We start from the raw sequence: 15,046 nt of genomic DNA, 5'->3' as shown, positions 1-15,046 counted from the left end.
TTTACTTAGTAGGAAAGCAGTAAGAGGAAACGTAGGGAAAAGATCCGGATCCGGATCCGATCGGGTCGGATCCGGATGCATGCATTATTAACTATATAAGTAATTATTTAATTAGGAACACTCATGTTGAATGTGATTGAATTACTATTTAATAAAAATAAAGGTTAATTTTTTTAATTTGTCATTGAGGAAAGGGTGGGATGTCAAATGAGATATCAACAAATAGTTTTTAATTTTGGAGTTGACATTTTGCCATATGAGAATTTGATCACCCATGACAACATCTTGATTTAATTGATGGTTTTTTTAAAAGTTATTCATATGAAAGGAATCGAGTTTATAATTTTCTATAGTTTGACTAATTAAACCACAAAAAAGAACAATATTTAAGAGCCTAATTAAAAAGAAATAGGAGTTTATGAGGTAAATAAATTGATATTTTATTTTATATTATAAGTAAAAAAAGTGTTAACCCTTTATTTATTTAAGGACAAAACGTTGCGTCTTATATATCTCTGTTTGCCCGGTATTTAAGTTATCCGGTTGACCGTCACATCCACGTAACGCGAACCGGTACCTGTCTTCTCCTACGTTCGGTTCACGTTACCAAGCTCAATAACGCACGCTACAAGTTTGTAACGTTCCGTTTGGTTCGGTTGACTCGCTCAACTCCCAGCGTCCACCTCCCCCACACCTCGAACGCGTCAGATCAACGGTTCTCCTCGAAACATCGTCCACCTATCTCCTTTTGCATACTGGTTGATATCGGTGGGACCAGTTGTTCCGATGCCAGAATTGTGCGCGAATGACGTTGTTGGTGACGTGGAGAGTACAGGAGATCCTTACGCCGTCCAAGTCAGTTTGAACCGGTCTTTGCCACGTCATCGTCAAGATGGGGATGACGTTGACCCAGTTCGACAAGCTCGTTTGACTTCTTCTCCTCCTCCAAGTGCCATCCGCTCGCTTCTGACGTCACTTCTGCTTCGCCCTAATCCACCTTTATAAATTTCAACCGCCTCCCTCGCCAGTTCGCCGGAAAAGCACTGCTTCCGGCTGCGAGAGAATGGAGGGCGCAGCGACTGTCGCCAAGCTTCTCTCCCGCCTCATGGACGCCGTCGACGAGGCGGCCGCCCTGGCCGCCCCTCCTGCCGACGCCGCCGAGCCTTCCTCCTCCCGCCGCTGCGCCGCCCCCCTCTTCGTCTTCTCCTGTCTCGTCGCCCGCATTAACCCCGTCCTCCAATCCCTCCTCGTGCTCCAGCAAGAGGTCGCCGACTTGCCGGACGCGTCGAGCAGGGTGAGCGCCCTTGAATCCCTGGGCGCCGAGCTCCGCCGCGCTAGGTCTCTCGCAGGGAGAGCATCTTCCTCCGGAGCGTCTTCCTACGCCGCCTCCGTTTCCGTGAGGCTGCTCGACGGCGCCGCTCGATGCCTCGAGCGGGGCCTCCTCGTCTTGGCCGGCGCGTGGGCCGATGCGCCGGTGGAGATTCGGAGCGAGATGGACGCGGTTCGGGGGGAGATGATGGAAGCGCGGTTTGATGGCCCAATCGAGGAGGTTGGTGGTGGCCCCGCGTTGGGCGACACCGAAGACTTGGTCGTGCGGATTAAGAATGCGGATGAGGATGAGCTCTGGGTGGTTCTTTTTGAGATTGCGGTCCTCACAGAAGAAGGATTTGTGGGGGAAGATGGTGGAACATTGATCCCTGCTCTGCTAAATCGATTGGCTTCGTCCAAGTGCGAGAACAGATTGAAGATGATTGAGGTACTCAGGAAGCTTGCATCGCACAGCACCGAGTACAAGGTAGGATTTTGGATACATTTATGCTCTTTCCACGCTTCGTAGTTCGCAATCAATGTGTTTGTTATTTTGCTTCTGTGGAATTTACTCTTAATAATTCATTTACAGAGTTAGGAATGCACTACCCTTTGTTGCTTTCTACTACTATCTTTGCTAGGATATGATAAATTGCATCTAGTCATGTGATGTAGGATCATCTTGTTCTCTGTATGGCATGTTTATGACATTGCTTAGCTTGCAGGAGAAAATGGCTGGTGTTGAAGCTCTTTCCACTATCGTGCGGTCTTTATCGAGGAATGTTGATGAGAGTAGGGAAGCAGTGGGGCTGCTTTTGGATTTGTCTGAAGTCCTAAAAGTTCGACAAAGGATTGGTAGGATCCAAGGTTGTATGGTGATGCTTGTCACTTTGCGAAATGGGGAAGATAGCATTGCATCCGAATATGCAGGAAGGTTATTGGTTGTTTTATCAGGCAATGCCCACAATGTACTCCTTATGGCTGAGGCTGGTTACTTCAGCCCACTAGTAAGATACCTAAAGGAAGGTAATTTTATGTCAATCTTCTATACATATTTCCAAAATGTTATATTATTTTGTTCCTGATCAGCATTTTGTAGTACTGTACTTCTTTTTTTATCTGCTTGCATCTTTCAATTTTAGACAGAAGCTACTTAAAGACTGAAGAAATTCCATAGGTCTTGCATCCATGAGCCAGTCATGAAACTCATAACAACTAAAGAATATTAAAGAAGAGTGTAGTGCAACTAAAAGAGTTTCATCACATCAACATTCATCTTTTCTTTTTCAAGAATTTTTCCACCAAATGAATAGCTAACAATTAGGTCATAACACATCTTAATTCTGAACTCGCACAACAATCAGGTACTCATAACCTTGGAGTTCAACTTAAATATATGCATGAAATAGTACCTGATAATGTTGTGCAGGAAATACATAATAGCAGTTTATTTATCTTTTTGTCGTTTATTCAATCTTGATACCCTGCAAGTTGCTTGCAGGTGTTTTTAGGTTTTAATTAGAAAACCTGTTAGAAGCAGTCTAAATCACTATTCTTTACAACAAGGCATGCATTCTGCAAGAGTAATAGCTATGAGATCCTACCATAATCTAGATTTCATCTTATGATGTGCTTTTGCCAATATGGAGAATGTGAATGCCAAATTGGTTTCTGTCCAGCCTTTACGATTTGTTTATATTTCTGAAGTTTGACACTAGTTTTTCTTCTTCTTCTTCTTCTCTGAAACTGACATTAGTTACTTATTCTAACTGGAATCATATAAAGATGTGCATTGATATGGAATCTCTATTGCCTTCCATGGTTTTTTAGAACTTAAACAGTTTGCATTTACCTTTTATCGTCATTGTAATATCGCATGTTTTATTTTACTCTCCCTTTGTCCCCCATTTTCAACATAGATGAGAGTGTTGGTGAGACAATTACTCCTGCTAAACTTGATCCATTCAATTAATATTGCATCAGCAGGTTCTGAGATGAACAAGATTCTTATGGCAAATGCAATTTCAAGAATGAAACTCACAGATCAAATAAGATCTACTCTTGGAGAAGAGGGCTCCATTGAACCCCTTGTAAACATGTTCACCTCTGGCAAACTTGAAGCTAAGTTGTCTGCATTGGGCGCCTTGCGCAATCTCTCTATACTAGAAGAGAACATCAAGCGTTTGATTGATTCAGGTGCCATAGAACATTTACTTCAACTCCTATTTTCTGTCACATCAGTGCTCGTGACTCTTCGAGAACCAGCAGCTGCTATACTTGCAAACATAGCTGAATCTGATCGAATTCTGACTAAAAAGGGTATGGCGCTACAAATGCTTTCGCTTCTTAACCATTCAAGTAGTGCAATCCAGATCCATCTTTTTCAGGCACTGAATAGAATTGCAAGTCACTCCAATGCCAAAAGAATCAGAACTAAAATGAGGGAAAATGGTGCTCTGCAGCTGCTTTTACCTTTCCTAACTGAGAGTAATGATCAGATCAGAATTGCAGCCTTAAACTTACTAGTCCACATCTCTAAAGATTTTGATCCTGCCGGCGAGTGTTTTGATCAGATTGGAGTAGCACATCTGAACCTTCTTGTTAATATTATCGCAGCCTCGACATCAGACAATGAAAAATCTGCTGCTCTTGGCATACTGAGCAATCTCCCCCTCAATGACAAAAGAGTCACAGATATACTCGTGAAGGAAAATTTGCTCCCTGTTTTGATCTCTCTATTCGATATGACCATCGCAAGGACTTTGAATCCTACAAAAATGTGTTTGCTCGAGAACATTGCAGGCGTGATGGTTCGCTTCACTGTACCTTGGGATAAGAAACTGCAAAGGATATCGGCGTCCCATGGCGTAATTTCTTGCTTGTTGAAGTTACTTGCATGCGGTTCTATAGTTGCCAAATCTAAAGCTGCTGTTTCACTGGGTCAGCTATCACAGAACACAGTAGCTTTGGTCGAGGTCAAGCCTACCAGATGGATGTGTGTTCCTTCATCATCTGAAACGTTTTGCGATGTCCACAACGGCAACTGCGTCGTCAAAACCACATTTTGTTTGGTCAAGGCCGGTGCCATGTCTCCTCTGGTACAAATTCTCCAAGGCAAAGATCGCGAAGCCGACGAGGCCGTTCTCGAAGCTTTGGCGACACTACTGAAGGATGAGATTTGGGAAAACGGAAGCAACGCGATCGAAAAGGCATCCGGAGTGCAAGCACTCGTGAGAGTCCTCGAAGTCGGCAATCTGAAGGCTCGAGAGAAAGCAGTATGGATGTTGGAGAGGATCTTCAGGCTCGAAGGCCACAGAGAGAAGTACGGCGAAGCTGCTCAACTCGTGCTCATCGATCTAGCTCAGAAAGCAACTCCATCTTTAAAATCCATGATTGCCAAAATACTCGCACACCTTCAGCTACTGCAGATGCAATCGAGCTACTTCTGAAAGCTGCTACTGCTGCTTCAAAGGATCACAACAAGATACAATTTTGAACTTAAGAAGGTACGACCACTGTACATGTGCATGCCATTGTATTGTATTTTTATTGTGGGTAGGTGGGTGGAAAACATCACAGTTAGGCCTTCTTAATGTCAATTCCCATAATTCTTTGAGTAGTCTGTACTCTTGCTGGAAGAATGAATAGGATGGAAGACTGGAACACTGACCGTGTATTTAGTGGTCGAAAAGGAGCGGTAGATGAAAGGTCAGCAAAGGATGAATAGCCAAGTGGAGCACGACAAGTAATGGAGGAAGAGAGAAGGGACGGACCGCAAGAGAAGAGGCGACGACATAACACGGCGCGCACTTGCAGGGCCAGCTCGCAGGCGGGGCCCGAGGGAGGGCAAATGCGCGTGGAGTGTCTGCCCAACCAACGCAAGTCCACCTTCGTTAATGGAATTTGCTCCTCTGTTTCGGCTGGGCTGCTTTTATTGACCCTCCGGCTGGGTAAAGTTACGGCGTGCGTTCTAGAACTGCAACGAGTTTGGAATTATCCGCTAATTCTAAAGTAAGTGATCCGATTTCACATTTCGATCCTCAAATAAATTCAAGATCTTAACGTCATTAATTATAATTATTCGATCGTCGGATGTATGCTGTATGCATCATATGAGTTTAAAATCTTAATTATTTAAGAAAAATATTCTGTCTCTTACCACTACACTAATGAATTTAAAATTTTATATCCCCGAGGCAATGGTGCAATGGTAGGACATCCGGGTTGTCACTCAGGCACTTACGATTTAATCCTCAGCTACAGCGTATTTGCATAGAATTTTCCTCCAGGAACGCAATCAAAGGATGTTGGGCATCTAGATTAGTCGCCATATGCGCTTCCCAACTTACTCTGGTGGTCGGTGGGAAACATTCCTGGAGATAGTCAATAGCCACTAACTAGGATTATCATTCTATGAAAAAAAAAATTAATATTTTTTTTATCTCATTTTTTAGATTAAAATTTTATAAATTTTTTACCTATGAATTTATCTCTCTCTACATATGTGGGAATTGACTCTAGTCCTATGTTTGGATGGGATAAGAGAAAGTTCATTAACGAAAAGGAAAAAGAGGGGAAGAAAAGTATTTATAATCTTTTTATTTGGGAGGAACAGAATGTTCATTAACTTAACATGTTATCTTATTTGAAAGAAAAAATGTTATCTTATTTGAAAGGAAAGGAAAGGGAATTAAATATATAAAATTATAAAAATATTTTTATTTTTAAAAATAAATTTACATGTGAAAAAAATATGTATAGTTCATTAAATTTATAGATGTAAGATTTTTTTTATCAAAATCACCTTGTGAGATCAACTAAAATTAATATTTACAATTTAAATAAATAAAAAAATTTTAAAAAAAATAATGTAGTAGATATATCATAAACATGCGAAATATAATTTAAAAAATTAAATAAATTAAATAAATTATTTAAAATTAATATTTTAAAATAAAGAATAAAATTAGAACAATAATATTTAGAGTTGTCTTTCTTTTCTCTTACATCCCATATTCGAGTATAAAAAAATCTTCTTTTTTTATGAATAAATAAAATTAAAATTTATCCTTCTCTCCTCTTCCCTTACTCTTTCCAAACAAGGTTTAAAATTTCTTTTCCCTTATTTGCCCTTCTCTTCACCTCCTCTCAAATAAACCGTAGAAGATCGTAGTAGAGATTAATTATAAAATCAATCTACAAGTAGAACTTAAAAAAATATTGATCAAATCAATTAATAATAATAAAAAAATTAATTTTAATTAATTAATTTTTTTATTAATTTAGTTTGTTTAATTTTTTCAAAAAAAATTCAGTTCGATACTGCCGACCTCTATCTATGTAATTTTTATTTTAAAGGAGGGGAAAGTTTGAAAAAGGCATTGGAGGTCTGTTTTTGATAAACTACTATATTATTATATTAAATATCATTGTTAAGTGGGAATGGTCCACCAATCAAAGTGGCGGGTAAAAAAAAATCTGCGAGCGAAGCTTCGTGGAAGCTCCCTTCCCGCCACCCTCTTCCTTTCTTTTTTAACGCCCGTCGAAACCGTGGCGGAGGCGAGGAAGAGGAGGAGGAAGAAGAAGAAGAAGAAGAAGAAGAGAAGGCTGAAGAAGGCGACGAACGCTTCCGACATGAAGCTTTCCGTGCCCTCCTTCTTCGCCTCCCATTTCAAGAGGAGCAGCAAGAAGTCCTCCTCTCGTCGTTCCTCCTCCGCCGCCTCCACGGACGGCGACTCCTCCACCTCCTCCTCCTCCCTCTTCCGCCCCCACCACGCTGCCGCTTCCCCTCGCTCCGTCCTGCTGCCCTCCTTCTCCGCCCGCGAGCTCGAGGCCGCGCTGCGCAGCCTGGGCCCCATCGACGCCGCCTGCGGCGTCGACCTCACCGAGGCCGAGCTCGCGGCGCTGCTGGCGGAGCCCTCGCCGGAGGCGGAGGAGGAGCTGCGCGAGGCCTTCGCCGTCTTCGACGCCGACGGCGACGGGAAGATCTCGGCGGAGGAGCTGAGGCGCGTGTTGGAGACGCTGGGCGACGAGGGGTGCTCCCTGGACGACTGCCGCCGGATGATCCACGGCATCGACACCGACGGCGACGGCTTCGTCTGCTTCAACGATTTCGCCCGGATGATGGACGGCCAGCGATGCTTCTGAAGTCGAGCACGGTGGTGATGTGCGCTCGTGATCGAATTGGAGGAACAAATTAAATTAAATAGGATCATTTTGTATCTGATTGGAACAAAATGGAACTGAAGATTCGCTTCTCTAATGCCGATTAATTTCTTTATCATATTTTCTACTATTACAATTAGATTCAGAAATCCCAGATCATTATTTGTTTATAAGAACAAGTTTATAATTGTTGATGCGATAACTGATAAACAGATTGGGTGTTCACAGTTTGAGAGCATTCTTGAGCTTATAATTTCTTGAATTACTGAAAGTCCTTAGCAAACTTTGTATAGACTCAATTGTGATGCACAAATTCAAGAAAAATCACTTTGATAGTTTATCACATCTATCAACCAACCATAAATGTCATCCAAAAACAATGATTTTTAAGCAACACGAAGCTTAAGCATTGTAAGAACAAACTATGAGGGTGAAGTACAGAAGAAATTGTTCTAGTATTCAGTTCTACTTCTTCTTCTTCCCAGCTTTGCCTTCCTTCCGCTGCACAATTTCGCCGGCGTACTTGATGCCTTTGCCCCATTCAAACCTTCAGGAACCGCCATCCAAACTGGATGGGAGAACCCAAGGTTGAGAACAAGATCCTTGCCCTCCGACATAGCACAGTATCGATTCCGACTAGCTGCAGGGTAAAACAAGATAGCAGAAGGCTAATTTAAGGAATTCACTTGCTAACAGATCATTGTGCCATAAGACTCTGGATGAACATCCAATTACCTTTCTTAAGAATTAAAGAAGCCATTTTTACCTAATCAATCTCAAATTAAGATTGATAGGTAGTGTGAAACGTATCGAATATCGTCGAATGATCAATATCTAAGAAGTCAAGCTAGTCGGGGACCTATTAGATATACAGTCCAAATTGTCTATATATAGTTCATACTCATCACAGTTATGGAAAGTAAAATGAAACCCTACTAACTATGTGCTCAGAAAACATGAAACCCAAAACTTAAACTTAACTTCTTAGAACAGCAGTAGAAATCGATTCTGAGCAAAACAACTCTTGACCAATATAATCTGACAAGACAAATAGCAGGATATTTGCCAGTGTATAGACTTCAGTTCATGGACAAGCTCAATCTGGAGAAGATTGTAAATACTGTGTTTAATAATCTGAGAAAACTACAATCTCCATAGTAACCTTGATCAGACATTTCAAAGGACTAACCTTGATCTTTATTCAAGTATCTCAAACTAATTCAATTCCTGTTTGAGATTAGATATTTGCTTAATAGAACAAAGTAGATTGAAGAAAAAGAAGAACCTGAACATCCTCAAAAGGGCCATTCAGACAAGAGTGAATCATGTTTTCCTTATATCTTCAACATAAGATGCCTACAGGCCCTCAAATCTATTCCTAACAGATTCACCCATGGTAGTATAAAACTTGTGCCATAAGAAGGATACAACAAATGATACAGTCTACATAACTGATCTTGGCATAGAGAATCGATTCTACTAATTTTGTAATACCACGAGCACATTCCTTAGCTTATGATAGACTGCGAGGTTAATCAATCATTTTGCCTCTAAAGTAAGTGAATCTTATTAAACATCAGTTTTTGAAGTTTTGAAAAAATTGAAAGACAATGCCATAATCTGGCTTTCACCTTATTCTTGGATGTCAATATAAGCAGAGAAACAATTCATACTTTACTGAAGCATGTGTAAACTAAATGAGACAGTTTGACAGAACAAAGAATTTATCCTGAAATCAACTTGAACAACACAAGAATCATAAGCATAAAGAAAGACACAAGTAAGTAATTACCTAAAGAAGATGCCAGTGAGATTGTAATAACTTGGCTTAAAGCTAAACATTCAAATAATTAAAAAGATAAAAAAAAGTTCACCCATCAATTGCTAAGATTCATCTCTTACAACCTTCACTTCGCGAGGGCATGTTTTTGAAAGCTCCCGAAGTAGACCCTTAACCTTCAGATCCTGCCCTTCCAATGTAATGGTGACATTGCATGGCACTTCAATTGGTTTTCCAACAGAAACTGAGAAGCCACTTCTATCACTGAGAAACGCAGTGTTCAGGTTGCTGGAACATACGAAGAACCGAAAAGAAAAAAGGAAATCCATTTAACATGAAAAGAAAAAAGAAATCCATTTAACATGCCACGAAACAGAAAAGAAAAAGAAAAAAAAAGACAAAGAAAACCTGAGGATTAATGGAGGGCGAAAATTGCGCAGTGGTGATCGACGCCATGTTCGAGTGCTTCCTTCTCCTTTGCGCTCGTTTACCTTTACGCTATCCCCATCGGTTAGCGGGTCGGGTAGGAATAACAACGGGTGGCGAACAAAATCCGACCCGGTAATGGACTTTGGGCTCACTTGCGGATTGGTGGGCCGGTTTACTTAATTTTATTGAAACTAAATATTTAATAAATTATCGTAATACACTAGACAAATATAAATATAAATATAAATGAATTAAAAATCGGATTTGATTTTAGAGCCTAGTTAAAATAAATTATGTAAAATTCTTAATAATTAAATGGGATTTGATCTAACAAGGAAATGGCAAACAAATACAAGTGTTGCACAAAGAGACAATATTAATGGAATGGAGGATGAGCACACACACATGTCTTGATAAGACTAGACCTTCTTTCTACTCCCTGGCCTACACATTACACCAACATTTCCATCCATTATCTCCTCTTTAATTTCCTCTCATAGTGGAAGGGTTTGACCTTCTCTTCCCTTTTTTCACTAAGTTTTATCCTCACACATCTCTCACCAAAGATGATCTTCTTTCGTAATTAGTCTATCTATCAAATAAATTTAAAATATAATTTATGTATATATTTAAAAATTAATCTTCAAAATACTTATCTCATCTCGTATTTAAACTAATCTTTGTATTATTCTTTTGAGTATTTTATCATTATATCATTTCTTCTTTTTTTTGTTAATGTAGGTATTCATGCTTCAAACCAGCTAATCCTGTAGGTGACTGATCCATCCCATGGAAGTTTTCCACTTGCCAATTTTATCATTGCACCACACCCTGTGCGAGTGACTTCAATTATATTCTTTTTTATTAATTCAGATATCCATGCAATTCTTTAAACCAACTAATCTTAGAAGTGAACAACTTGATCTCATAGTAGTTTTCACCGACCATTAAAGTAAATCTGAAAAATACATGGGAAGATTCTCGTTTGGTAAAGAGAGGAGTGTTCCGCGCAGAAACCTCACCACAATGACGTAGCGATAGGAATCTACTTTGGGCCAAAGAGTAATGACGACTGTAGGGTATACAACTCTTTTTCAAAAAGTGATGAATCTTCTATGGGCTATCCAAACACCTTCGATCATTTCAACTTACACCCAATCATCTCGGATCCACATCTCCTTAAAGATGTTTGCTTAAGATGTCAAAGTATAAGCTTTCCTGATGACCAAGATGACTTGAATATCATACGTCAAAGAAAACTCGTACTTAAGCTACACTGAGATCTTCATTGACATATTTCTATATGCATAGAATCATTTGAAGTCTCATGGCAGGTCACTCAAATGAATTAATTACCTTTAACTAGTATCTATATTTAACTCTCAACAGCCAACGTCTCCAGCTAGTAAGAACAGCTGCTTGGAAAATCAAAGAGTTTAAAACGTACTAGTGTCAACAGAATCGATGATGTCCATGTTCATCAATTCATCAACTAGAGATAATTTTAATACATTCATAATTGCACATGTAGAGATATTCACTAGTTGTGATCCAATCACAAATTCTCTCATGCTATAAATCATATTACGGATATTCAGTAAATAAGTTTAAGATCCAATCAAACACATAGAAGATGTACACTCAAATAGTAAATTTTTATTTATCAAATAAATAGTACAACCATAAGGCAATTGCCTTAGGACGTCTCTCAATATAATAGTAAGTGCATCTTGCTGACCTGGTGACCTGGAGCCAACTAGATACCGATAACATCAAGGAGAATTGAGGCATATGAATTACCATTAAGTCAATTTCAACTCTTTATATTGCACATGTCTAGTTGTATTAGTGATGATGATATTGATGTAATCACATATATAGATTAAGATAGAGCAAGCGAGTTGCGTGTTCCTTAAGTGTTTAATCATGTTATGTGATGTGCATGTATCACAAGCCAATGAATAATGTTTTTTAAAGATGTACACTAATTAATTACAAGAGACAAAAGTGGTTTAGCTAAGAGTAATTAGTCTTGCTATTTTCCTAGTTAATTATATTATCAAGGATTTTCTTATGAATTAAGAAAATTACAACCTTATGATTTAAAACTATTAACTTTTAATTTTGTGAAGTAGAGAGGCCAATTAATGCATGGCCTATATATTCATATTGTATTAAGCTACTAATATTTTCTTAACATAAATTATAATATTTTAAGATAAACATTGATTAAATAAATAAAAAAAAGAATTACTCTTGAAACCTGACCAATTAAAGTTTATTAAATTAATTTACTGATATGAACAATTAATGAAACATTGTTGTTAATCTAAAATATGTGAATTGTTAGTCCCCGGGGCAATGGTGTAACGGTAAGACATCCGGGTTGTGACCTAGGGACCCGCAATTCGATCCCCAGCTACGGCGTATTTGTAGTTCCAAATGGGAAACACAATTGGACATCTGGATTGGCCGCCGTATGCGCTTCCCGATTTACCCTGATGGTCGGTGGAAAATTTCCATGGGACCGGATCGATCACCCCCAGAAATTGAGTTCATGAGACTGATTGGGTTTAAGCATATTGTTTGTCTTTTATATATTAACATAATTTAGTGTAAATTAATTAAAATTGTTCTATCTATGAATGGGCCCCATCGATGATGTATCTATCATGTAGCTCCCCACATTAATTAATGATGATTATTTTATCCAAATAAGGTCATTTCACTATGATGAAGCATGAGCACCACATGTCTTCTTAATCCCTTGGAATCTTAAGTTTTATAATCTAAAAATATATTGTTAATTATGGAATTTGGAAGGTAGGTGTGGAATCCATCTTGTCCATTAATTATATTGGGACATATATTTAATTAATGTCCCTAGCAAATTTATTTCCTACCATCCTAGCTAATAGGACAATATAGAAATGTGTAAACAAAGGATTTAAAAATATATTGGAACCCTAATTTCAGTTGATGAATCTTCCAAGGCAACAATATATAAATGTGTAAACAAAGGTTTTAAAAATAATGTTAGGGTTAGGGTAGTCTAATGATAGCCTTGTGCTCCTTTGTCTCCCTTTATGTGTCATGTTTACTTTTAAGCATTTTCTCATTGTTTACTAGAATATAAAAAAGATGATAAAACAAGTTAATTAATTAGCTAATTTACTTTAGTTGAATATCCATCTTTCCCTCAAGCCAATAGTTATAAACTAACAAGCCATTTTGATGAACAAAGGACTATATATACTTAGTATAAAATTTTATTTTTTTAGTTAATATTTCAGATTTTAGAGTTTATGATTTCAAATTTAGTGTTTAGAATAAAGAAAATTAAAAATATATAGATGTTAAGCCCTTATATATATAGTGACATCCAAGTCAGACACAAATTGAAAGATCTAAACAACAAAAGCTAGCATAGATATGCATGAACACGATAAGTTAGTGTCCCACAAAAAAGGAGCTAAATTCATAAAAGTCATCCACCCTTACAAAAAGATGTTTGTGACTACTTTTCCACCATCACTCATCCCTCTTCTTAGATCTCTTCTTTAGGGGAGGATCCAAGTCCAACTCCCTTGCTTTAGGGTAGGGTTCAACTCCATTGTTATATATTAAATTTGTCTTAATTAACAAGTAGAAAAGGATTAATGGTTAATTAATTTGTGTAACAATGATATATCACACAGTCGTCGTCGAAGGAGAAGGAGGGGAAGCAAAGAGAAAAGGTAAAATAAAGAGGAGAGAAGAAAGAAACAAAAAGACGAAGAGCAGGGCAGAGAGCAGGTAGGGTGGGGAGCACGGTAATTAAAGAGGCGTGGCAGGAGTGGATACACACTAATTAAGGAGTAGAAGAAGAACTGGAGCTGAGAGAGGAGTTGGGGAAGAAAAAGGAAGAGAGAAAAAAAAGAAAGATAGAAAGAGAGAAAGAGGTAGCGTGGAGATATATAGATGTGATGGAAGAGAGAAAGAGGGAATGCATGAGCATGACCAGTCAAACGCAAATCATTCAGCGATACGTTCAATCAGCCCACGTACGCATGTCCTCCTCTTCCTCCTCCTCCTCCTCCTCCTCCTCGCCTCTCGCTGTCGCACGTGCATGCCAAGCCAAGCCAAGGAGAGAGAGAGAGAGAGAGAGAGAGAGAGAGAGAGAGAGATGGTGTGATCGAAGAGACAGGTGCTGCCATGGACTGCGGTACTGCTGCCGTATGCGCTGCGCGAGTCCCTATAACTGCAGTGCAAATTAAAGACAGAGAGAGAGAGAGAGAGAGAGAGAGAGAGAGAGAGAGGGAGGGAAGGAGCGAGGACGACGGCCGTGCGCGGCGGGGAGCACGAGGAGAAGCCAGCCAGCCAGCCGGATCACTCCGCCGCGTCAGCCGGGCAGCGACCCAGCCGCTGGCCTGCTAGCTCTCCGCCTTCTCCCCTCCGCACCGCGCGTGTCCCTGCATGCTGCTCCATGACGGCGATCGAGGGCGACGGCGACTGTTGGCGCCCATGACTCAGCGTCGTCGTCGTCGTCGCCACTGTTCAAGAAGCAGCGCTGCAGTGCCTACCTGTATATATATATATATAATTAATTAAGGCATTATTAATTAGAGATAATTTCGTATTAAGTAAAAAGAATTAAGGTGATGCATGATTTAATTAGTTGTTGTATCGGTTAGAGGAATCGATCGATCTGCCGACATCGGCGCGGTGCTTAATTAATAAACCACAAGAGAGTCATTAATGCTGGAAAACAACTAATCAACCAAATCAAAGATGGAATTAGTCCGATAATATTAATTAATTTGTTAAACCGAAGACAAATTAATTTAATGCAATTAATTTTTTAATTTTTATTTTCACAAAAAAAAAATGTAATTAATTTAAATCAAAGGTTCCTCCGGCTTTTCAGCGAGCGCGACTTGTTTTGCATCTTTGACTTTGACTTTGACTTTTCTAATTTTATTCAGATAAAGAAAGAAAATACTATAATGAAAATGAATGAATGAATGAATGCGATTCCCCAATCTCATAAATCTTATCGACAAAGCTCAATATCTTGGTGGATTGGAATATATATATGCTTTGGATTTTATTTTAAAGTTAATTTTTTTTTTAATTCGCAAAATGATTGGATCTCAATTATTAAAACAAAGAGCATATCCATCATCATCATCATCATCTTTCTTTCCCACAGCCACCCAATTTGCTTTCTGATCTCTCGATCCCAAAACAAGCTTTTTAAGTCGGTTTTAAACTGTGTAAGGCTCTTTTTTACGATCTGACTTTGATTTAATCTCGGTCAAGATCAAATCAGTCAGATCGAAGGGCAAATAAGCTTTAAAAGGGAGGAAGGAAGCTAGAAAACAA

General features: G+C 39.1%; 2 protein-coding genes across 3 annotated transcripts; both read left to right on the top strand.

Annotated features, from left to right (window-relative positions):
* Positions 1-1,063: 1,063 nt before the first annotated feature.
* On the top strand, positions 1,064-4,849 carry LOC141832661 (U-box domain-containing protein 44-like). 2 transcript variants are annotated; one of them, XM_074720120.1, is made up of 3 exons: positions 1,064-1,795; positions 2,034-2,334; positions 3,292-4,849. In XM_074720120.1, exons 1-3 carry the CDS (start codon positions 1,064-1,066, stop codon positions 4,755-4,757), a joined length of 2,499 nt encoding a protein of 832 aa, XP_074576221.1. In that variant the 3' UTR covers positions 4,758-4,849. The 2 variants fall into 2 exon arrangements, with proteins under 2 accessions (XP_074576221.1, XP_074576222.1); XM_074720121.1 differs by having other exon boundaries at positions 1,412-1,795; positions 3,295-4,849.
* A 1,901-nt stretch (positions 4,850-6,750) lies between these two features.
* Positions 6,751-7,591, top strand: LOC141832527 (uncharacterized). The gene has a single exon (XM_074720023.1). It carries the CDS (start codon positions 6,751-6,753, stop codon positions 7,453-7,455), a length of 705 nt encoding a protein of 234 aa, XP_074576124.1. The 3' UTR covers positions 7,456-7,591.
* The last annotated feature ends 7,455 nt before the right edge of the window (positions 7,592-15,046 follow it).

Source organism: Curcuma longa, chromosome 7 (assembly GCF_044706935.1).
Source record: "Curcuma longa cultivar G26 ecotype Majalengka, Jawa Barat chromosome 7, ITB_CL_G26_1.1, whole genome shotgun sequence".
NCBI lineage: Eukaryota > Viridiplantae > Streptophyta > Magnoliopsida > Zingiberales > Zingiberaceae > Curcuma > Curcuma longa.
The sequence above is the reverse complement of the archived record's forward strand: the minus strand, read 5'-3'. Positions and strand labels throughout refer to the sequence as shown.

Coding starts and splice junctions, on each gene's coding strand:
- LOC141832661 (XM_074720120.1), top strand. CDS start 1,064: ATGGAGGGCGCAGCGACTGTCGCCAAGCTTCTCTCCCGCCTCATGGAC. Junction 1,796..2,033: donor CGCACAGCACCGAGTACAAG/GTAGGATTTTGG, acceptor CTTAGCTTGCAG/GAGAAAATGGCTGGTGTTGA. Junction 2,335..3,291: donor AGTAAGATACCTAAAGGAAG/GTAATTTTATGT, acceptor ATATTGCATCAG/CAGGTTCTGAGATGAACAAG.
- LOC141832527 (XM_074720023.1), top strand. CDS start 6,751: ATGGTCCACCAATCAAAGTGGCGGGTAAAAAAAAATCTGCGAGCGAAG.